This window comes from Lontra canadensis, unplaced genomic scaffold, assembly GCF_010015895.1.
Source record: "Lontra canadensis isolate GAN:19392208 unplaced genomic scaffold, GSC_riverotter_1.0 scaffold13, whole genome shotgun sequence".
Classification (NCBI taxonomy): Eukaryota; Metazoa; Chordata; class Mammalia; order Carnivora; family Mustelidae; genus Lontra; species Lontra canadensis.
Genome location: NW_022631007.1, coordinates 23,653,566 through 23,679,673, shown reverse-complemented (window position 1 = coordinate 23,679,673; position 26,108 = coordinate 23,653,566). Strand labels below are relative to the sequence as shown.

General features: G+C 36.5%; 1 protein-coding gene across 2 annotated transcripts in view; it reads right to left on the bottom strand.

Annotated features, from left to right (window-relative positions):
- The window catches only part of GALNT13 (polypeptide N-acetylgalactosaminyltransferase 13), a 539,666-nt gene that overhangs the window by 48,558 nt on the left and 465,000 nt on the right, over nt 1-26,108 (bottom strand). For both annotated transcript variants that reach the window (XM_032857833.1, XM_032857834.1), the window contains one exon: nt 5,314-5,453. In XM_032857833.1, the coding sequence (XP_032713724.1) occupies nt 5,314-5,453 (140 nt within the window). The remainder of the gene's footprint in view (nt 1-5,313; nt 5,454-26,108) is intronic.

Genomic DNA, 26,108 nt, shown 5'->3' with positions numbered 1-26,108 from the left:
CTATCATACTTGAATTTGCCTTTATATTACAAGATCAAAACCCAACATGTTAAATCTATATAAGCTAAAGGGCTGGTTAGGAAAGAATTTAATGCTGGAAAGAACTTGACTTCTTTATTCCATTATGATATGCTTACTGAGCCTAAAAGGCACATGCTTCATTAAGCTACTTAAAGGTTTTAGTTCAAAGCAATTGCACAGCTTTTAACTTCCCATTGAAAATTGCATGTAATTCATGGGCTGGTTAAAGAATATTTCAATTACCTGAGTAAAATTCAAACATAACAAATTAAGATACTGATATCAATAATTTTCCTAATGATTATTCTGGTGATGATATAGGATAATGAGAATCTGAATATCATATTTGCATCTTTCAATATAGCTAAAAAGTTATAAAGAGAAGTTAAGAGAGTTTTTATTCACCAATACACTGTAATATTAAATAATAGGCTTTGAGCAACATTGATACTTAAGGAAATTGTGAACTGTCAAATCCTACCAAATTCATTTTATATTAATGATAAGTACCTATGAAAAATATACATATCACAAAGAAATCATTTGTTATCTTTATAAGGAGGTTGGACATCTAATACCACTTTGAGGTATTAACTATCTGGGAAGAAAAAAAAATGCCCTCATATATAAGGAAAGATAGCTTTTTACTTTCTTCTAAAAATGGTTAATGGCAGGCAGTAAGAAAGAAAATCTTTAAGTAAATGTCTGTTGTCCATTAACAGTTCATCCCAAACTCATTATCAAAATGTCCGTCTTAAATTATGTATACATGACTATGCAAAATCAAATTGGGAAGTAGTGCTTGGTAAAATTGTCCTTCTGTTTCCATGGAAACAGATGCTGGGTTGCATCTCTTTAAGGCTGGTTTCAAAGTGGAAAACTACAGCACAATAATATCCCCAAAAGTTGAAAATTTAACATATCTCACAGATTTTTTTTGAATTTATCAGGGGTTTTAAAGCAGCAGTTTATAGCATGACTCTATACTTCATGTAGGGTATCTTTAATTTCTCTGATTTTTTTTTTTTTGGATTGATTTATTTATTTGAGAGCGAGCATGGGGGCTATGGGGAGGGGTGGAGGGAGAGGGAGAGAGAATCTCAAGCAGACTCCCTGCTGAGTGTGGAGCCCAGCCCAGGGCTTGATCCCAGGACCTCAAGACCATGACCTGGGCCAAAATCAAGAGTTGGACACTTAACTGACTAAGCGACCCAGACTCCCCTATTTCTCTGAATTTCTTAACTATTTGTTTCCTTTTTGCCATCTCTCCTGCCCCCATTTCAGTAGAACGGCTTAAGAGTAAAGGGCTTCGTCATTGGACTTTTTATCCTTAGCACGTAACATATAGGCTCCAACTCCACCTCTTATTTAACAAAAGCGTTCCGAATAAATAAACTATAGTAATACAACCTATTTTGTCCTTCTAACTTAAAGAAAAAATTAGCATTAGTGTCAGACTAGCATTTATTTTAATCCTGACTTTAATAGTGAGCTCAATGACCCACAGGTAAATCACATAAACTTTCTACATGTCAGTTCCATTTTCAGTTGGGATCCTAACAAAACTGAAGTCATGGATTTGAGATTTTTGTTTTATTTTTGGAGTTGAGATTTTTAAATAATATAATTGTTATAAAGCATCTAGCATAATGTTTGACTTAATAAGGAAACAGTAAATGGTAGCTATAATAATATAATAACTATTACTATTGCTGCTACTACTTCTTGCCAGACATTGTGCTAAGTACTCTATGTCTTCAGTCATCACTATATACCTTTCTGATTATCTCCACACTGCCGACGGGGGCCATACAGGATACCTAGAGCCATCCAGAGCTAGACTGTGAGGTCAGGATTTAAACCTTCCTCTGCCTGCCTCTAAGGCCTGTTTTGTGTGTGTGTGTTTCATTTTGTTTTGTTTTGTTTAATACAAGCTGCCTCTTCTTGGATATGTTTTAAAAACCCAGAAAGGTACAGTCTCTTTCTTTCAAACTATTTCTGTACATTAAAATATGGCCACCCGATCCATCACAGAAGACAGCTAATTCAAAATCTGTAGGTTGTACAAAGGAATTTGCCCACACTCTATTTTTCCTTTCTCAGGAAGTCAGTTAATTAGGTTTCCTTGATGTAGTACAGGAAACCATAAAATTGGATTTTTAACACAGAAGTAAACATCTAGATTCTTTTAGAGTCCTTCTCAGGAGTCACTCTGGTGGCCCCAGAAAATTTCTAAAAAGTCCTCCTTACTCATATCTGTTTCGTTATAGGCCTTGGTTATACCTCCTTTTAGAAAAAAGCAATCAGTGTTCATTCATCAGCTGAGTCCCCTGACTGCAGCAGGAGCAACACTCTATGACAGGCACAGAAACATGCTCTTCTTCTTACAGTACAAGTCAGGCTCACGGTTGTTGAAACAAACTTTTCAGTAAAGAAATGAAAGTATTAGATATTGGGGATCTTTAGAAGCACTAGATCATAATAACCAGCATGTAAACAGTGTTCAGCTTAAAAAGCACTCATGTGGGCCATGTGGGTGGCTCAGATGTTAAGCATCTGCCTTTGGCTCAGGTCATGATCCCAGGGTCCTGGGATCGAGTTCCCTATCGGGCTCTCTGCTCCGCAGGAAGCCTGCTTCTCCCTCTCCCACTCCCCCTGCTTGTGTTCTCTCTCTTGCTGTCTCTCTCTCTCCATCAAATAAATAAAATCTTAAAAAAAAAAATAAAAAGCACTCATGTAATGTATGTATTGAATATAAATCCCTGTAACATTAGTGCTTACATAGAATGTTACATTATTTGAAAACAGTGGCAACACTCCTCGCCCTTAATAAAAGCAAAGCAAAACAAAACAAAACAAAACACCCTGAGGCACAGGACTATTAAGTAACTAGAGTCACACTTAGAAAGTTGTACAGGGGTGCTCGGGTGGCTCGGTCAGTTAAGCAACCAACTCGATTTTGGCTCAGGTCATGATCTCAGGGTCTTTGTATCAAACCCTGAGATGGGCTTTGGGCTCAGTGGGGAATCTGCTTCTTTCTCTCCCACTCCCTTTCCTCTCTCTCTTTTTTTTTTTTAAAGATTTATTTATTTATTTGACAGAGAGAGAGAGAGAGATGCTCCTTTCCCTTTCTTTCTGTCCCTCCCCCCATACTATTTTTCCCCAAAATTAAAAAAAAAATCTTAAAAAAAGGTCATACATTCACTGTTATTACACGTAAATCCTTGCACTACATTATTCAGATTAAGGTTAAATAGATGAAAACTGAAAGATTCTATAAAAAGATGTTACGTGGCTAACGAGATTTGATGACTAGATCAGGAAGGTGGACACAGAAAAACAGCCTTTAGGGGTGTCTGGGTGGCTCAGTTGTTAAGTGCCTGCCTTCAGCTCAGGTCAGGATCCCAGGGTCCTGAGATCAAGCTCCACATCAGGCTCCCTGCTCAGTGGGGAGCCTGCTTCTCCCTCTCCCACTCCCCCTGCTCCCCTCTCTTGCTAGCTCTCCCTCTGTCAAATAAATAAAATCTTAAAAAAAAAGAAAAAGAAATGGAATACAATGCAGCCATCAAAAGAAATGAAATCTTGCCATTTGCGACAACGTGGATGGAACTAGAGGGTATTATGCTTAGTGAAATAAGTCAATCCGAAAAAGACAACTATCGTATGATCTCCCTGATATGAGGAAGTGGAGATGCAACTTGGGGGCTTGGGGGGTAGGAAAAGAATAAATGAAACAAGATGGGATTGGGAGGGAGACAAACAGTAAGAGACTCCTAACCTCGCAGAACAAACTGAGGGTTGCTGGGGGGAGGGGGGTCGGGAGAGGGTGGTGGGGTTATGGACATTGGTGGGGGTGTGTGCTGTGATGAGTGCTGTGAAGTGTGTAAACCTGATGATGCACAGACCTGTACCCCTGGGGCTAAAAATACACTATGTGTTTATAAAAAAATTAAAAAATTAAAAACAAGAAAACCAATTGTGCTAGGGGTCCACTCAGTCTCAGTATTTTTTGCTTCAATTATTTTCCAGTTAATCATAAATAATGTTTATGGATTAAAGTGACAGAATGGATAAAGTTACAGATTGTTATTTTTGGCAACTGAACCGAAAAAATATTAGACATTTTCACACATGTTCAGATATTCTACTAGTATGACCTAAGAAAATAGCAGTTTCAACCTAAAGACATACTTTATTAATAATTATTTTCCAAGTGCATTGTATCATTTCTGTCAAGATGCTTTAATTTACAACCAATATTAAATTAGTTTTGATTCCCTAAGCTGATCCCTATTAAGTGAGAAATTACAATTTGAGACAAATAATTCATAAAGGAACAGTTCTTATTTTGAGCAACTGAATATATATTAAGAATATGTTTATATAATCATAATGAAGCCAACTATGTATTTTTACAGATAGTAGATATTTTGGAAAACATTTTAAGGAGGGCACATGGTGTACTGAGCCCTGGGTATTATACAGTAAGACTGATGAATCACTGACCTCTACCTCTGAAAACAATAATACACTATATGTTAATCAACTGAATTTAAATTAGAAAAAAGTTTAAATAGGTATTTTGGAAAACAATGGTAGAGGGTCAATGGTTTTCAGTGGGCCTATAAAGTCAACAGAATTATACAGTAACACTAAGAAATTACTTGCAGTTTGCACTTTCACTTCCCATGAAGTACAAGGAGTCTCTCAGAGGCTACATGGTTTGTGATATTACAGTAGACTAAATACCAAAACAGACTCCAGTTAACTTCTATCAGGCCAGACAGTAATGTAATTTACAAAAATATGACTGATGCTAATCTTACTATTTGATTTTGTTTTAGAAAATATATTTATTTTTAAAAATGCATTACTTAAATTAACATGTAATGGAAAACATTGTTTTTAATAAATTAATGGGTTTTACAGTTCTCAGGTTTAGGTTCAATACATTAAGTATGAATAGTTTTAACCCACCTAAAGCAAAGCTCTTGGGGTTCACAGTAAATTTTAAGAGAGTAAGGTCCGTATACAAAATGTTTCTGAACTGTTGGTAAAGAAACAAGAAAATACTATTTAGTATTAAACTATCCCCTTATTTTTGCAAATCCCAATGATAAAGACCTTTATTGGTCCTTGAGACCATAAGTGACTTGAGAAGTTATTTAAAACAGATCCATTTAAAAACCCTGAAAGCATTTTATTCACAACATAAAAAAAAAATTGAGCTCCTTCGGAATTGCTCCATTTGCAAAATATATTTATAACTTAACCAAAATAAATAATTCATACCTCACCAAGTGAGTAATAACGTCTCGGGATCTGGGAGTCCGGATAGATGTTTTCAAGGTACCAAGAAAAGGGCTTACACTTCAGGTTTTCTCTTAGTGTTTTTCTGACTGACACATCTCCATAATCCACTTTGACAACACCTGGAATTTTTCAGAGAAACACACAAATCAGTTTGTGCTATTTTCGATTTAGTATGGGTTTCCTCTGTTTACTTTGCTGTCAGTTTTCTTCCCCTCTGTAATTACAATTCCATCAAATTCAATTGCATATGCAGCTGCTACTACAGTGGTTTTTCTTACTAGCAGCCAATTAGTACATGAAATAGATAGAAAAAACAGCTTTTCCTTTGGTTATGACTTTTCAAGTGCAAATATTTATCACCAAACACTTAACACTTCTTATATGGAATAATTAATCAAGTAAGTATAAATTGGTATTAATTTAGTATCTCATAATCAAAGCTTAACTGAGCTGTGCAATAATATGGCTGTCTCTCTTTAATAAAAATTCCAATCCTCGTATTTTCTGAGTGTCTTTTATTCACCACCGTAGATTTCATGATAAATTTATATAAATATGATCCTCACAATGAACACTTATGTGTTCTAACTTTATCTCTTCTTCTTGAACATTTATTCTATCTAGGTTTACCACAGACCTGATTTTTTCTTATTTTTTCTGTATTATTTTATGAGTTAAATGTGAGCCACCTCAAATTCTTAGATAAGTAAGTTAGTAAATAAATAAGCTCAAATAAAGAAATGGCTTATACTCACATGTGTACATTAAAACTACTTAAGTTCAATTCATGTAATAGCAGAATATATGAAATTAAAAGGAGTATTTCCATTGATGATCATAAAATGATGCTTTTTAGTTGAGAATTAAAAACAGCAATGCTACTAATTTCTATACCATGGTGATGTGATTTGCTCATTACTATCAATATTAAAAATGATTTGACTGAAATGACTTAATAACTGTGAGAAGATTGCTTTTCTTAAATTATTTTTGACAAAGTCTGTGTTTCACATGTTTCTTTAAGATGAATAAGCAACCAGAGTTGGGCATAGGAAAAAAAAAAAAGGCCCAGTATTTGGCACATTCTCTCTCAGCCAAACAGCACAACATAACACCATTCTATAAAACAATGAATAATTGCTTGGGCAATGCAGACGTCTGTAACTAATGCAATTATTTTAGTCACTCTATTCAAATGCGGTGACACTCTTCAAAGCCCATCACCTCTTAGTTTCCCCCTTCCCCCACTGTTCCTTAAAAATTCTTAATTTTTGTTTTTCCAAAATTAAATGCCTTAGTGTTGTTAGAAAGCACTCTGATGATGCTTAAACAGCCAAGCCATTTCCTTCTAAAATACAATATTGATTTTTTTAGCTCGTGTTTGGACAGAACACAACAAGGTCTTTGGGCTTTTTAAACACATAAATATTTGCTTTCAAAATAATCCTATTCAGAACTTGCAACCTGGAATGCAACCTTCAAAAGAAGAAGCTGGAAAACATTTACAAAGAGATCACTACACGAATTTCTTTCTATTAAGGGCTGTATCAACAGCAGTGATCTAATACATAGTGTTGAAAATCATTTAAAGAGATTCCACTGGACCCAGGGAAAAGAGAAAAAGAAGGGCACTGGAGCTTCAGAGGACTTCATTCAACAGTTTTACTTTTCTGTTCTGTTTCATTTTTGAGGTAGGCAAATTTAATTGAGGTATCTTACTTATATATTAGTATCTTTCCTTTTTCATCATTAAAAGGCAATAGTCCTGGCTCCAGAATTTTTTCTCAGGAGGCTTTTATGTGCAGTTTTCTGATTGGAAGGGAGTTTGAAGATTCATTTGCATCTATTTCACATTAAGTAAGAGAAAATATTAATTGCCCACATCAGATTTGGCAAAGATTTGGTTGGTTTAAAGTGGCAGTTAGTATTGAGAAAAGCTAAAACCGTCTCACCCTAAGACTCCTAAGCTACCCCATGGCATTGCCACTACAACATGAGTTTTGTCTTAGTCCTAGATAATTACTTTAATTACTGTTAGAAAAGCACAAAAATACTGTGGGCTTATCTTAATATTTTGGTGAGGATGGTTTTTTTCCCTCTGTAGTTCTATTTTCCTGCTTAGAAGTAAGATACTATGAGGGTTAGTATCCAAAATATATAAAGAACTCATAAGACTCAACACTCAAAAATTAAGGCAGAAGGCATGAACAGACATTTCCCAAAAAAGCTATACAGATAGCCAACAGATACATAAAAAGTTGTTCATTGTCATTTATCATCAGGGAAATGCAAATCAAAACTACCTCTCAGAATGGTGAAAATCAAAAACACAAGAAACAAGTGATGGCGAGGATGTGGAGAAAAAGGAACCCTTGTTGGTGGGAATGCAAACTGATGCAGCCACTGTGGAAAACAGTATACAGTTTCCTTAAAAAGTTAAAAATAGAACTACCGTATGATCTAGTAATCACACTACTGTGTATTCACCCAAAGAATATGAAAATATTAATTCAAGGGGTACATGCACCCCTATGTTTACTGCAGCATTATTTATAACAGCCAAATTATGGAAGCAGCCCACTTGTCCATTGATAGATGAGTAGATAAAGATATGGGGTGTGTGTGTGTGTGTGTGTGTATGTGTGTAATCAGTGAAATATTATTCAACCACAAAAAAGAATGTAGTCTTGCTATTTGCAATGACTTGGATGGAGCTAGAGAGTATGAAGCTAAGCAAAATAAGTCAGTCAGGGAAAGACAAATACTATATGATTTCACTCATATGTGTAATTTAAGAAACAAATGAGCAAAGAAAAAAAGCGAGAGAGACAAACCAAGAAACAGACTCTTAACTGTTCAGAGAACACACTGATCATCGCCAGAAGTGAGGTTAATTGGGGATGGGTGAAATAGGTGATGGGGAGTAAGGAGTGCACTTGTTGTGACGGGCAGTGGGTAACGTATGGAATTGCTGAACCACTATATCGTACACCTGAAACTAATGTAACACTGTATGTTAACTATACTGGAATTAAAATAAAACTAAAAAAAATTAAAAATAAATAAAAACAACTATTAGTTGGGCCCTAAAAAAACAAGTGAGACATTATGGGAGAGACAGCAGTAGTCACCCAACATTCATATATTTCTCCACATATCTCAGCCCCTTCAGTTAGGCAAGGGCATTGACTGCCGCTGGCCAATAAACTATAGGGGAAAGGTACAAATGTCTCCTGATTTTTTTTTTAAAGATTTCATTTTTAAGTAATCTCTACACCCAACGTAGGGCTTGAAACTACAACCCTGAGATCAGAGTTGCATGATCTACCAACTGAACCAGCCAGGTACCCCCTAAGTTCTCTACATCTCATTATATATTTTTTTTAAGTTTTTATTTAAATTCTAGTTAGTTAACATATAGTATACTACTGGTTTCAGGAGTAGAATTTAGTGATTCATCGCTTACATATAACAATCAGTTTGTTCTCTATAATTAAGAGTCTGTTTCTTGGTTTGTCTTTGTCTCTTTTTTTTTTCCTTTGCTCATTTGTTCTGTTTCCTAAATGCCACATAAGAGTGAAATCATATGGTATTTATCTTTCAGTGACTGACTTATTTTTCTCAGCATTATACTCTCCAGCTCCATCCAAGTCATTGTAAATGGCAAGATTTCATTCTTTTTTTATGGCTGAGTAATATTTGTGGATGCATACCACTTCTTCTTCATCCATTTATCAGTCAATGAACAGCTGGCCCCTTTCCATAGCTTGCTTATTGTTGATAATGCTGCTATAAACATCAGGGTGCATGTGTCCCTTCAAATCAGTATTTTTATATCCTTTGGGCAAATATCTAGTAGTCTTGTCTTAAAGATGGATAACCAGGTATGAAGATCAGGGAAGACCCTCTAGCTCTTTTTTCCCTTTACTCCAGGGACTGAGGAAGACTTGTACCACAGCAGGCATGGCTTCAAGATGGTGAGGCCTTTGTTAGCCTGTGTCACTGAAAGACTGTGAAGTAGAGCCTGAATTATTCAGTTCCATGGCTTGAAATACACTCTCACATGTTTCCCAAACTCTTATCTGCAACCTAAGCCTTTCTAAAATAGTTACTCAATTGTTGACCCAACAATTTCCCTGGAGTCTTAAACAGGCATCTCAAATTTGATATGTCTCCAACAGTCCTCTTGATTTTTCAACTTCACCATCTCCAAGATTCTCTGTTTCAGCAACCACCACAAATACCCACCCATTTTCTCAGGGAAACAATATAAAAGTAATTATCTTTAACTCATACTCCCATATTCAGCTCATTAGCAAGTCCTATTTGTTCTACATTCACAATATATCCTCAGTCCATCAAACATCTCCTTTGCCATCCTGGGTGCATAATCCCTCCTTTCTCGACTAAACCAGCATTGTAATAGGCTTCTAACTAGTGCCCCTGACATCTTACATTTCTCCATCTGTCCTTTATTCACTACTGCCTGCTCCCTGGACAACATATTTGAAATAAAAAGAAAGTCATGTCACTACCCTGCTCCAAAGTTTCTAATGAATTTTTCATTGTGCTATGAATAATTGACAATATCTTAACTTTTGCCTAAGATCCTTCATGACATGGTTCTTGATTATATCTATGATCTAACCATCTGTATTTACTTTACTGTGGCCACACTGGCTTGTTTTTTTCCTTTGTTGTTGTTTTTTGTTTTTTTAATGATTTATTTATTTGAGAGAGAGAGAGTGCATGTGTGCATGAGGAGATGGGCAGAGGGAGAGAATCTTCAAGCAGACTCCTCGCTGAGCACAGAGCCCAAAGTGGGGCTCAATCTCATGACCCATGAGATCATGACCTGAGCTGAAACTGAGTTAGACACTTACATGACTTAAATGAGCCACCCAGGTCCCTTTTTCTTTGCTTTTCTTCAAACATGCCAAGTTCATTCCTTACTCATGGCTTTGTACTTGTCTTTTTTCCTGTCTAGAGTGGTATTAACCAGAAACTTCCATGAGCTGTCTGTTACTGCATTCAAGCGTCTGCTAAGAATTCATTTCCTCAGATTCACCCTGACCTTCCTATCTAAATCAATCCCTTGTTCCCATCATTCTGGGTCACTGCTCTATCCCTCTATTTTGCTTGATCATTCTCCAGGGTACTTAAAACTACTTGACATTTTATTATAGATTAATTCTGTTATTGCCTCCACAACAAAAACTTAGGATAAATTACTTGGTCACTTGAAGCCCAGGGTATGCTATCTGATAATGTCTTATATAATGTTGTAAATACTATATAATATCTGAAAAAGGCATAGTACAGTGCCTGATACATAATAATTGCTGAGTACATGTGAATTGTAATGGGTATCTCTTCTTGCCGCATGCCCAATATCCATTTTGTCTTCTGATAAGAGCATTCAAGTTCTCTTTTTTGAGCAATCATTCCTCTCCCACTTTTCGTTTTTGTGGTTTGGTGACCACACTATCCTTCCCACCTTTCTAGCTCCAACTAGGGGCATAAAAGGATATCACCAGGGAATGTGTTTAAATGCAGATTCTGATTCAGTTCATCTGGAAGAAGGCCTGAGACTGCATATCTAACAAGTTCCCAGAGGATGCTGCTGTTGCTCAGGCCAAATTCTAAGTAACACCCAAGACAATCAAAGCATTCCCTTTTTCCACCTTACACATAACCCATTTCAATGATTGGCTCAGGAATGGGTCTATGGACCAGCCAGTTTAATAAAAGTATATACTCTGAGAATTTGCTAGGGCCACTAGGAAGTTAAAGCTCTATTTCCTCTGGAATCGCTAGCTGTAAAGACGATTTAAGCCTGGAACTTCAGAGGGTGCCATATGGAGACTGCCTAAGACAATGACACGAATATAGGAGTGAGATAAACAAACAGATGGAAAGAGAAAGTGAAAAAAAAGAAGAGAAAATGCAGAGCAGAGGCCAAGACAAGATTAAGTTAGCAGATATTTAATGTGTTCCAACCACATACAAGACACATTTTCTAGGCACTTGGGATGTATCAGTGAACAAAAGGATTTAAAAATATCTTCCTCTAGAAGTTGAGAGGCAACGTGGGGTGTTGGGGGGATAGGAAAGGAATAAACGAAAACAAGATGGGATCGGGAGGGGGATAAACCGTAAGAGACTCTTAATCTCACAATCAAACTGAGGGTTGCGGGGGCAGGGTAGGGAGAGGGTGTTTGGGTTATGGACAGTGGGGAAGGTATGTGCTAAGGTTGAGTTCTGTGAAGTGTAAACCTGGCGATTCACAGACCTGTACCCCTGGGGCTAATAATACATTATATGTTAATAAAAAAATTTAAAAAATAGGTATCTTCCTCTATGGAGTTTACATTCTAGAAGAGGGAGGCATATACAGGAATACATCAGAAGGTGATAAATGCTATGACAAAAATAGAGTTGGGGTGGGGACACCTGGGTGGCTCAGTTGCTAAGCATCTGCCTTCGGCTCAGGTCATGATCTCAGGGTCCTGGGGTCGAGCCCCACATCGGGCTGAGTTGGGGCTTTCTTTCTTTCTTTTTTTTTCTTTCTTTCTTTCTTTCCCGCTCCCCCTGCTTGTGTTCCCTCTCTCACTGTGTCTCTATCAAATAAATGAATAAAATCTTTAAAAAAAAAAAATAGAGTTGGGGGAGGGAGGAATGTTGCAATAGAATGAATCTAACTCAAAGGCAACTTATAAAAGCTCTAAGTTTTTAAGGTAAGTCTTTCAGCAGGACTTGCACAAACCCTGAGAAAGCTCGGACAATCAGATAAAGCTTCATAAGTTAAAAAGGTATTTTAATTAACTCCCAGTTTGCCGGTGTGTTTAATAAGTAAATGATAATACATACAGGTTTGTTATATATTTTATTTAATAATCTGTCCTTTTTTCATCATTTAGAAATTTATTTTAAGGCAGTATTAAATTTATATATGTAATCCTGTTTTAAATTTTTAAAAAGATAACAGACTGAAGATCATGATAATCTCAAATTCTTCCTTAGTAGATGGCTAAGAGGCCTATAGTTCTGGTTCCCCATAATCAAGATACCTGATGACAGAATAGCCTGATTTTAGGCCAAGGCTTAGAGTTTTCTCTATAAAAACACAGAACTGCAGCATAGCTTAATGGAGAGAAGAGGGGAAATGATTTCCTTTAATCAGGAATGCTCAAGTAGATCAATGGTATATCTAATTGTCAAAAATACATATACTGAAACAGGTCTGTATTAGAACATGGAAAAATGTTACCAAAAATATAAATTTTTATTATATTGACATTATAATGAAATAAAATAAAAAATATATATGAAGCCCCAAAATAACTGAGAAAAATGAAAACAGCATGTTCCCTTTGCTAGTAAAAAAAAAAAAAAAAAAGAGAGAGGGGGAAAAAAAACTTAAAAAGTCTCCACACGGGGCACCTGGGTGGCTTAGTCATTAAGCTTCTCCTTTGGCTCAGGTCATGATCCCAGCTGGGATCATCGAGCCCACATCAGGCTCCCTGCTCAGCAGGAAGCCTGCTTCTCCCTCTCCAACTCCTTGTGCTTGTATTCCCTCTCTCACTACCTCTTACTAAATAAATAAATAAAATTAAAATAAAAAGTCTCCTATCTGGGGCACCTGGGTGGCTTAGTCAGTTAAGCATCTGACTCCTGATTTCAGTTCACGTCATGATCTCCTGGGCCCCAGCTCAGGGCTCCACACTCATTAGAGTCTGCATGACGATTCTCTCCCTCTACCCCTAACCCCGCTCATGTGCATGCCTGGTGTCTCTCTTTCTAAAATAAATAATCTTTAAAAAGAATCTATTTTTCCTTAAGCACAGTTAAAACTATGCAGCTAATCAACGTTTTTTAGATACAGTGATATCATATTAATGATATCCTTATATATTATAGTAGACCATTATACATACTTTCAACTCAGAATTTTTTAATATATTTGCAAAATTCTTAAGAGAAAATCATCTTCTTTTTTTATTTATTTTGAAAATCTATCATCAGGAGCTTTATGGATAAGGATCTGTATTTTCTTTCTCCTTAAGAGAGTAATAATAAAAAATCATTTAAAGCCACCTAGAGATTATTGTATTCTAGAATATCTAAAAACTATATTGTGTCAGAGGTTTAGCAGATTATTTCAAAAATTTTTCTAATTTTAAACTAGTCTTTTAAATCACCATTTAAATTTTTTTTCTGTTCTTGACAAGCACACAAATTACCCATGCTCATAACCACTCATTAGGAAGTTACTGGACAGAATTACATTAAGAGGCTGATGGCACATTCCAGCTAATAATATATAGTGATTATCTGTTGAATTTATCATTTCCTATTATTACTGCAATTTTGGTTTAATGGAGTAAAAATGAGATAATGAATGGTACAAAGATCATAGCTTCTACCGAGAATGTATATTACATAGAAGCTGCAAGTATGAGACAACTTGTTAATTTATTTAAGTCTGTCTGATCCCATAGTCAAAAGTTTGGCCTATCTTGAGGCTAAAGTTTCTAGATAATTGCCTCAAACTTCAATTCAATTTGGCAATAGAAGTCTCATTCAACTGCTTGATCCCTAATCAATGAAAATATGGGAAACAAGAAGAATGAACCTTTGCAATGGCCTTTAAAAAAAAGGTCAATTTAGTATCAGTTAAAGCAAATGGAGTATAAAATCTGTAACTGCTAGGAAAAAATTCCAAGTAAGGATATTAAGGCAGTGTTTATCATCTTTCAGAAGCTAGAACAGAGTATGTAGACATTTGCTCTATAACTCATGAATTATATGGAAAATCCAAAGGACATATTGAGCCAATAAAAATACTACTGCTGTACTTATATGCATTTTTTTAACCCCCAGTAGTAAGGAAAAATTTGTGTTCAATTTGTATATTGGTCTTCAAAAAACTCCTTACAATTATTTGACAAATATGTATTCATGGCAAATAATTATAAAACATTAACAACAATGAAAAGTAAAATAAAAATTACTTGTAATATGACTGTATTTACCTTATGGTAATGACTTTTCTGGACTTCTATTTAAGGATAACTATAACGTACTTTTCTTGCAAAAAATGATTCACACTGTAATATGTACTTGCAACTTACTTTTTCCCTAAAACAGTATGTCATGAACACTTTTCAGGTCCTCTAAACTCTCCTGTAACTTTGTTTTTAATACCTCTGTGGTATTCTATTTTACCAATTGGTAATAGCTTATTTAATCAATGCCCTATACTTGGACATTCAAGTTGTTTCTAATTTTGGACTTTAAAATCAATGAACATCTTTGTACATTTTTTATTATGCCCTTGATTATTTCATGAAGGTCATTTTTAGAAGCAATATATTTTCATAAATTATATGCCGATTTCAAGACTTTAAAAAATATCTATTACTAACCCGCTTTCCAGAAAGTTGTTCAAATTCGCATACCGTCTTAAGGAGTAAGAAGCTAATCTCCCTTCCAGAACACTGACTATTTTAATTTATCATTTAGTTTACCACTTTTTATTATGTAGAGATAAATGGTATCACACTACTATTTAAAACTGTTTACTAGTGACTTTCAGGGAAGATGGCAGAGTATGAGGGTGCTAAGCGCATCTTATCACAAGGATACAACTAGGTAACAGTCACATTCCTGGAAAGAACCTGGAAAACAACCTGAAGAATGGCAGAACAGACTCTCCACAGCTAACTGTAGAGGAGGCCACATCAAAGAGGGTAGGAAGGTTCGAGAGGTAGTTGGGAGCTAAACAGACCCACAGGATTGCACACAGGAGAGGGGGAAGACATGAGGACAGAGAGGGGAAAGCAGCAGACCAAAGGGAAGTTGAATCCCCATAACATTTGACTTCGAAAACCAGAGGGGCCTAATTTCACAAGTTCTTATAATCAGCAGGGCTTAACAATTTAACAGCATGCAACTTTAAAAATCAGCAGGCTGAGATACAGCATAGAAACAACAGGTTGAAAAATGCCTGGTGCAAACAGGAGGGAGATCTATTTACTCATCTCAGAGCCTGTGCTGGAGGCACAGAGATCCTTGGGATACTCCTCCAAGAACAAAAAAGCTGGCAGGTGCCACGTCCCTCCTTTGAACCCCAGCCTAGATACACAGACACCTGCAGGCACCAGTGTGCCCAGTCCCAGCATTCTCCCGCAGACATCCCCTCCAGCTAGGCCTCGGCTCCAGGTCCCTTCCCACGGCAGATCTGTGCAAACTTTGCTGGCACCCCGTGCCCCGTCCCCACATTCTCCTGTATACCTGTTTCCTCCAATATGCCCTAGGTTGGAGCCTGTCCAAAGTGGTGTCACATACTGTAGTGTGCAAGCAGCCTGAAGAGGGGCCGGCACCACTCCACAGTGACTGTGCCCTGGGGAGATGGGAAGACAACCACGTTCACCAGTACGGCATCACTCGGATTCATTCTACTGACCTGACAAGTACAAGCTAGGAAGTTTCGGTGGGCAACTGACTAGCCTACCAACATATTTCCGCAAAGTGCTTCACAAATTGTACGCTATCCCTCACTAGTTCCATACGAGGCCAAATATAACCGTTCCTTCAGTTCTTGACACAGATATTATTATACCATCTCTGAAACAGTGATATATTTTATAATCAGTATCACCTTACTTTGCTCCTAGAGAGAAAACCATATAGTTGTCATGGCTTGAGTACATACAAACTTTTTTTTTCCTCTTTGTGTAATAACTAGCCAATTGCAATTTCAGTAATTATTCATTAATTGATGAGCATTTAAATCAATGGACATTTAAATACGTCCCGATTCTTGCCTGAAAAACTTTCCTTTGGTACTTCTGGTAAAATCCAGAAAGTACCAAAATGAAAATTTACTGAATGGTTGTGGGAATTTGAAAGAAAATCCCAGGGATGAAAATGTTTTCAGAGAGCCTATGTCACTGATCATCTTGACAGCATTGAGAATAGATGGCTGGAAAACCAGCAACTATACCAGCAAATCTGCACTGAAAAGTGATTCGAAAACGTCAATCTCCAAATGTGAAGAAGCTGCTTGATTAATTCATTTTGCTTATTTAAAGAAAAATTCTATGTATGTATAAGAATAAGACACACCAAAAAGCTGTCTGAATTAGTTTATCTGAAAGACTTCCTTCAATAGGGACATCATGATTTAAAAAAATAAAATTTAAACTTTTTAGAAAGACTTTATTTATAAGAGAGAGAGCAGAGTAAGAAAGAGAGACAGAGAGAGTTCATACAAGCAGGGAGAGGGAGAAGCAGGCTCCCCACTGAGCAGGGAGCCCCATGCTGAACTCAGTCCCAGGACCCTGGGATCATGATCTGAGCTGAAGGCAGACACTTAACTGACTGAGCCACCCCAGATGCCCCCCCAATTTTTTTAATTAACAAATTTATAAAAAAAATAAATAAATAGGCTGTTCAGTTTTTTTCATTAGCCAGTTTCTGTCTTAAGATTTTAATTAAACCAAGAAAATGGTATGAAATACAAACACATATTTGTTGATGTTGTTTACATTCAGTCCCTGGAACATTATCTGGCACCAACTGACATTCTTTAGATATTTGCTGCACAACTGTCTGGTACATACTCTTTTTCCTTCTGGGCTTTCCATCTCATTCTCTCTTTGTCTCACATATACGTGTTTATAAGAAATTACTGTATAATTTGCTTTTATGACTTAGAATTACCACTTTATACTTACTAGAAGTATTATATATGTGTGAATATATACATATATATATATATGGAGAAAGTAAGTTTATGCAAAATTTGTTTCCAAAGTGCTACTTGGTCTCATTAACAATTATCAGTATTTATTAAAATGCACCTTCCTAGTCTATATTTATTCAGCATTCTTGTCTGCAAAGCCAACAAGAAAATCTAATTATATTTTTGAATTATGAGTTACAAAGGAAAAAAACACAACCCAGAAAAACTAATGTAAGTTGGCAACCCCATCTTATTAACTCAAACAATGTCTGAGATTATATTATGGAACATGTTAACAATTATGTTACTCAATTATTAATAAACCAGTCTAACAATGTAAATGTAGGGTACATAATTCTTCTCAAAAGTAATGACTTCCATAGCATTTTAATATCTCTATTTATGCAGCAAAGGGAAAGAATTCTGATTATATGCAGATATGATTAAGGAAGATTAAGAACACACCAGTGCACTTACAGACTGGCTCCCACTGCCTGGGTGTGAATTCTGTTCTGCCACATACTAGATGGGTGATATTGGGCAATTATATGTACCTCACGGGACCTCAGTTTTTTCCTCTATTAAACGGGCATGATACTAGCACCTTCCTCAGAGGGTCATTGTGCTTATTCATTTGTTAACATGTAAAACACTTAAATAGTGCATCACACGTAGTAAGTTTGTAGATATGGACCTCGAGGGGCACATCACCCCCCATAGCAGAGCAGCCTGGTTATTTTCTGAGCCTGCACACCTCTGCTGTAGATTAGATGAACAAAATGGGAAATAAGCAACTTAACTTTGGTCCAGATGTCCTTTCAGGGAGAAGCATACCATACATCACTTTCAAGACTCCTCTGAATTGCACTACTATAGGTATTATTCAAGGTCTCAACTCAAGCATTTTTCTAAACCCAAGTTACTAATAAAATGCAGCCGACGTGCCACCCATCTCTCACTTGCCATTCCCCCTGTTCAGGTTTGTGCACTGCAGTGCTTTTCACACGTAGGCCACACAGGAAAACATAAATTCCATAATCAGGGTCTTTCAGTGTAGAAGATACACGACTAAGTACAGCATGAATTCAGATTAAAAACAAAACAAAACAAAACAAAACAACAACAACAAAAAACTGTTCTAAGAGAACCCATTGATTTGTTTTGAGAGAAAACTTGCAAAAATATACTCAGTCCCCACTGTCAACGGATTTCCCCTTCTGTCCCAAACATACTATAAATGAGCCAGCCAGGAAAGGCTGAAGGAGAGCCATTAGTAACCCCCAGGACACTGTGCCGTTCCAGCGAAACAACCAATGACAAAAATTTCAATAAGCATGAGCTTGACTTATGATGTTGGGAATGGTAGAGTAACATATTGCTCCTGGGGTTCCCATGCAGTATTTATTTTCCTCGAGCACTAGTCATGTCAAAGACTGGATACTGAACACAACGCCAGGTTTATTTATTGCATACATCAGATGCAGTTCACAAACCAGACTTAACGCGGGTTGGTAGGAGAACTTCTCAGCACTTACTAAAGAAGGGCAACATTCAGTACTGATGGAAACAGGCCAAGTGTGTCAGCTGTGCTATTGTGATGCTAATACAGTCTACATAATGGTCTCCTACTCCAGCACAGGGAATTCCAACACGCCTGTCTTCTTTCTTAGAGCTTTGTGTTTTTCTCAGGATGTCACTGGTCTAAGTCTGTACCACAATCTAATTCAGCAAGCCTTCTGGGTCCATATGGGGGACTGCGCAGCTGATGGGAAAGGCAGAAGGCCAACATCTTAAAAGAATAGCATGCTTGCAAGGTAGTCTTTTTGTTTTCTGGTGAGAGTTTGATTTGTCTAGAGGAAAGCAAAGCATTTTGAATCCTATCATAGTGATGGTATTCAAATACAAACTCTGAAGAATATCAGGAGTGTTCTTTAAATTATAAATCCTCAGGGTGCCTGGATGGCTCAGTGGGTTAAAGCCTCTGCCTTCGGCTCAGGTCATGATCCCAGGGTCCTGGGATAGAGACCCGCATCAGGCTCTCTGCTCAGCAGGGAGCCTGCTTCCTCCTCTTTCTCTGTCTGCCTCTCTGCCTATTTGTGATCTCTGCCTGTCAAATAAATAAATAAAATCTTTAAAAAATAAAATAAATAAATAAATAAATAAATTATAAATCCTCTTCCAGATGTTGATTTAGGCTTCTCATGTTATTTCTCCTGTCCCCGGACTTGACTTGTTGCAAACCAGTTAAAACCTCAAAATCTGATCAGAAAATGGAGGACTAATTTCTGAAAACTCTGGGGAAAAAATTCAATGCAGTGGAAATTTACTGGTTAACAACTGTATAAAATCACAAAACTGCATCAAAATTTTAACTGTTATAATAATATATATATAACATTGAGTTATAATTGACCTTTCACAGTTGGAAAAGCTAAGGTTCAGAAAGCTGATTGGACGGGAAGGAGCACAGCTGATAAGTGAAAGAGCTTACATTAGAACCTAGGTCTCTTGATTTCTAGGTCAGTGCCCTTAACATCTGTTCCTTCAGTCAACTTGTTTTCATAGTTCCTCTTTCTGGGTTATATACGGCGCTGGGTGATAGGGGTAAAATGCTGAACAAAAACGATATATGGTTTCTTCCCTCACAGCTTCATCAGTCATCAAATAGCCAACACAAATGAAAATTGCCAAATGTAAAATCACAAATGTGTTTGAGAGATGTTCAGAGTATAAAAGCACGAGACAGGCAATTGAGCCTCTGGTGGTTAGGGAGGGGTAGGTCAGGGAAAGCTTCTCTAAAGAAGTGGTCATTAAGCTGAAACAGTAATCAAATGTGGGGAAGATGAGACAGAAAGTGAATTGGGTGGGTGGGCACTACAGGAAATGCCACCTGGTTTTGTGTTTTAGGAACATACTGATAAAAAGGGTATTTTTCTTCAGCTCCTACTGATGACTACTCACTTCTTTATTTCTATATTATTTTCTGTGGCAAATGGTCTCTGCAATGGCCCTGATTATCCCCACCTCCCACTATTCAGGCCCCTGTGTGGGTCTTTTCCCTTGAATGTAGGCAGAACCTGTGACTTGCTTCTGAGGAAGAGAATGTAACAAAGATGAGGGGATATCACTACTGTATTAATCAGAGACTGTAACTTACATCTTGGTAGCAGATTCTCTACTGGGTCTCTCCGTTGTTGGCTCTGGTGAATAGGCTGCCATGTTGTAAGCTGCCCATGGAGAGACTCAGATCGCAAGATACTACTGGCTAATACCCAACAAGGAACAGAACCTCTCCGTTTAACAACTTGGAAGAAACTAAATTCTGACAACAATTACATTAACTTAGAAATAGATCCTTCCTTAGTCAGGCCTTGAGATGTGACTGCAGCCCTGGCTCACATGTTGATTGTAGCCATGTGGGAGGCCCTGAAGTCAGAGTGTGCCTGGCCCTGCAGGAATTGTGACATAAAAAATGTGCATAGTTTCAAGCCACTAAGTCTGTGTTAATTTACTACATATAAATATGTAATATATTACCCTCTTGTGTCATTTCAGATTGTATTTAAAATGTCTCCTTTTTGGTACTGATAGCATTAAATCCTGTTTTAGAAAACTCTCCTAGATGGGTACCTGGTTGGCTCAGACAGTTGGGAATGTCAGACTCTTGGTTTCGGCTCAGGTCATGACCTCGGGGTTGTGAGATGGAGCCCTGCATGGGGCTCTGCATCTGGACAGAGTCTGCTTGAGATTCTCTCTCTCCCTCTCCCTTTACCCCTGTTCTCTCACTCTCCAAAATAAATAAATAAATGAATAAAATCTTAAAAAAAAATTTCCTAGAGAACAAAGAAAGAAATTCTTTGGGATAATATTCTAAAATTATTTGTATCATTATTTTTTATATACATTTAAAAAGGCTTTTAGAGTTAAACATTCAGAATCTCACTTAAAAATACATAAAGATAGTCTACCATCTTTTTTCAAAATGTTTTACTATGGTCTAATAAGCATTAGGCTGAAAACTGCAGAGCAATGGAGACTTGGGTGACTAACTGCGGTGTTTCACATGTGAATGAGCCACCTGACGATGAATTCCAGATTCATCACGTACTGGCCATATGACCTTAGATAAACTCCTTTACTTGCAGAAGGCGCAATAGAAATAGTAAGTGTAATGACTCCAGAGACTCAAAGGAAATGAATAAGGTAATACACACAAAGTACCATGGCACGGAGAGAGAACTCAAACACCGTGACTCCTACAATGCCAAAAACAATTATAAATGCCTTTTGTTCAGTTATATAGACTTTGCAGTGAAGTAGTTCATAACCTAACGACAAATTATCATCCTATTATTTCATTTTTTGAATCTTTAAATACAAATGAGAAAAAATTTCACATTTGACTATATTCCTGCTGCTAGACTGGAACAGTTCTACAGCAACTTTCAGTGATTTTAGTCATAGATTAAGATATTTATAGTAGTGATTAAGACAATGCTTTACTGTGGGCACAACGATCTTAATCCCTTTAATATTTTTATGCAGTCCTTAATCTTACTTTTCTTTTTGCTTCCTGCGCAGTGTTCAGTGTTTACTGAGGTAAGAAGTACTCTGCAAAGTTATACATTTTATCACAAATTTTTAAGAACATTAAAATTGTATGGCTACCATTTAGTATAATTACAGATTTCTACTTGACCATAAACCAATGCTGTCTCAGTATTTTACAGAACATAAACACTGTTGGATTTAATGCAGATCCAGTAATTATTAACATATTAGCATAATTTACACTTTAAATAGTTTCTAGATAATTAACTTTTATAAGTTTTTTCAAAATTTTAGATATACAACGTGAGAACCAAAAGCCATCTAAGAAGTAGAGTATGTGGGGGAAATATTAGACAATGTTAATAGACCAAATATGAATTATTTTAAAATTATCTATGCTAAAGCATTATTTTAATTTTTACTTATAGCTTCATAGACAAGGTCTCTATTCTTAAATAAGGTCAATAGTAACATTACCAAAAAGTTCAAACATTTTAACAAACCTTGTTAATAAAAATTCAACTTAAGGCTTTCTTTAAAAGGAGAGAAAGCTTCATGGCATTTTACATGGTGAGTTTATTTCATTAGACTGTAATTCATAGCCCATATGAAATATGTATTATTAGACATAAATAACCAAATTTCCAACTGTCCTACCAAAATGGGCTAAAGACATAAAATTTGGCTTTAAGAAGAAAATAGTTGCTGATGTGGCTTTCTTTTCTACTTTAAAAAGAGTTAGGTATCATTTATTAAGCAGACATTATGTATTTCCAGTCACCTATTATATGTTCTCTGAAATGCTATTTTTATGATTTCATTTTTATAGTATAATAAGAAATTTTCCTGAGACTGTGTCTTAAACATTTGTTTAAAGTTACAGTTTACCAAATTTTAGGTGTAGACAGTAGTTTCTCTTTTTTTAAAGATTTTATTTATTTGAAAAAAAAAAAAGATTTTATTTATTTATTTATTTGAGAGAGAGAGAGAGTGCACAAGCGGGGGTGGGCAGAGAGATGGGCCAGAACAAGAGGGAGAAGCAGGCTTTCCGCTGAGCAGGGAGCCGGATGTGAGGCCTGATTCCAAGACCCCAGGATCACAGCCTGAGTTGAAGGCAGACGCTTAACCAACTGAGCCACCCAGGTGCCCCCAGACGGTAGTTTCTTAATTATGCACGCCAAAGCAGAAACATCATGACAAAATGGTGCAGATCAATGGTTAATCCAAGGGAAATGTTTTTTTTTTTACTTTATAAGATAGAATTTTTAATGCATACTTTTATAATATAAGAAATTGTTGCAGCCAACCTGACCTCTGCATTGCTTCACTTAGACAAAATAAAATTCAATTTTTATGCAAGTGTAAACTATTTTAGACAAGGTATCTACAACAGAGGTGGAATAATGGTTTTGACAGAAGTTTCTTAGAGTTCAGGCTTTTCCTATGAGAAGGTGGTTTGGGAAAAGTCATTCTCCCTAACATAAAACAGTCATTATACACTGCTTCATTATATTAAGAGAAGAAGCACAAAAGTGCATCTCAGATCATTCACAAGGTAGTCAACCAGGAGGTTTTAGTAACATTTGTGACAAACGAACAATTCTTAATATGAATATGGAGTAAGTATAGCAGAGCAACCTTCTGCTCTGATCCCTGTGAACTTCTTAAATGGGGTTTTAATTTTTAAATGCGGTGTATTGGGATGGGATTCCTTTATAGAGAACTGGGTTTCCCTGGGACAGTTCCCTGGACTGTCAGGGGGTCTGAAATTTGAGGAGTCTACTAAGGCTTAAGGGTACTCCCAGATCATGGGGTCACAAGGAGGTAGGTCAGGATAACCTAGATAAAAACTATGTCCTCAAAGACCCCCGAGCTTTTTCACCAATAAGCCACAGTGCCAAGTATGCTTAAATCACTAAACTTTCTCCAGGAGGCCTTTCCTAACTACCCTATCTAAAATGGCACAGCGACTCTGGCCCAGTCCTCTTTCATGACCTACTAATCTTTTTAGCTACTATCATAATCAAACATACTATTTAATTATTTATCATATTTACTGTCTTCCTACTATTAGGTAAGCTCCAGGAAGATAAGGAAGATTTTTGCCTATTTTATACACTTCTAGATCCCCAGGACCTAGAAGAATGACGGCACATATGAAATAATAAATGTTTGTCAAGTAAACAAAATTATTCCTTTTTGGTCAGATCAACTAATTCTATGTAACTTTTCATTTTTGTTTCCCTTGTAAATTCTCTCTTAAGTAACTAAAGGTTAATGCATAGACTAAAGCCGCAGAGTGATTCTTTATTTCTTGCTAAATTTAGAATGTCTGGGCTTGAGTTTGTTAGGGAATAAAGTGCAAAGGAAAAGCTAATTTCTGCTTGACTGTCTCTCAAATGGCAGGAGATTTCTGATGCAAAACTAAAAAGTTCTCCGTGTCAATTAGCATGGGTTATAGATATGTGATAAAGGTTAGCCATAAAAAAGATAACGAACAGAACCTAGACAATTCAAAAAGAGGAAACCACAGGACTAAAATAGGTCCTTACTAAAGAGAATTACTATCACATCATTGTTTGTAAGTTGGTATTTGTTGAATATACTTACTAAGCTATTATATATATTTAAATCTAAACTAGAGTATCTACTATTCTCAGCAAATAATTTCCCAATCTTCAAAAATCCTATTTTAGGAAGCTCTTTAGATACAATCATAAGGTCATATCTCAACTGGGTATTTTGTAACATTCTAGTGTATTCCGGGTTCTGATGCTAACAGTATTCAAAATGAGGTCTATGGCAACACTGTTTCATTCAACAGAATTCAATAATGAATTATGTTCTAGCAAGACAAATTCTTTTATAGATGTGGAATTATATATTCACTAATTTGTGAAGGAAGGAATTTGAAGTCATGGGGAACGCACCTGCGAACCTTTAGGTGTTTGTTGTAGTTTAGGAGACAAATCAACATTTTTCTGCTTTATTTCTTCAAGTCTTATGGGACTGGAAAACGTAGATAATAGTGTCCTAAATATCCATGAGTTCTCAGTAAAAAGAATTATTGTCATGATTTTTAAATTTTATCTTATTTGCCAGATATCTACCATAGTTATACACAGACATTAACCCATAACTTCTAATTCATTTTCATTTGGTGTAAAAGGTAGTTACTATGATTTTGACATGAATTGGGATTACAAATTCAAGAGAGTTCAGTATGAGATAGACACCTAAAAATGCTGCATGTCCATCTGCATTCTACTGACTGAATTTGTTTTAAATAAAAGCTTTAATTTCTAATGTTCTTTTAAAAAATCCAACCTGCTGATGGGCGATAGATCTTTACCTTTTTGTATTGACTTAGAGGTGAAAGACGATAGAAAAGGAGTATTACATGACTTTTCTCAAATTGCATATACAGCCTCTAGCGTAGTTCAAAGTATGCCCCCCAAAAGGACCCCTGCTATCTTCTGCGTAATGCAACAAATCAGCAAGAAGATAGGTCATTAAGTAACATAAGCTGAACTCAAACTAGGGGCGTTCTAACTGGAGATGGGATTTGTTGGTGAAAAGTCAATTTTTAGAAAAGAAGAAAAGTAAGGTCTCTATTTGTATAAATAAAACAAAACATTCCATTACTTTCAATCAGCTTGATATTCCAAGTTAAAGTTACTGTCATTATGGATTTTATTACTAGAACTTTTTTGCTGGGTATATTACTGTTTCATATCATTTTTTTTTAAAGGAAAAGGCAAGTCATGTATTTCTATTGACTCCCTAGTGTAACATAAAGGGGGGGTTATGTTTTGTAATATCTGAATGTATTCATTAACCACTAGAGTCTTAAAATGAAATGCAGATTAAATGAATTATGAAACTTGGGGCACCTGGGTGGTTCAGTGGGTAATAAAGCCTCTGCCTTCGGCTCAGGTCATGGTCCCAGAGTCCTGGGATAGAGCCCCGCATCATCACATCGGGCTCTCTGCTCAGCGGGGAACCTGCTTCCTCCTCTCTCTCTGCCTGCCTCTCTGCCTACTTGTGATCTCTGTCAAATAAATAAAATCTTTAAAAAAATGAATTATGAAACCTCTTAGTGGACATGCTGGGTTCTGCACTGCCAACAGCAAAATAAAATCTACTGTGGACTCAGAGTCTTTATTACTCAAAGAATCCAGTAGATGGAAGCCTTTCCCTTTTAAAATTCAAACTGCTTCAAAAGCTTGTGGTTGTTATTTGCTATTTCTGATGAAAGAGGAGCTGGAAATAGCTGGGGGTTGGAGTGGGGCCTTGGGGGTGGGGGGAAACACTTGCTCTCCTAAGAGCATATCAGAAAGACCACAATTTGCCTGCTTTGTAAGTGGTTTGAAAATCGCATTATCAAAGTCAAGTTGTTTTGACCCCCATGAGGTGAAGGAGAAAGGAAGAATAAACAAATCGACTGATTCCCAAAGCCCGGCTCTTGGTGGCT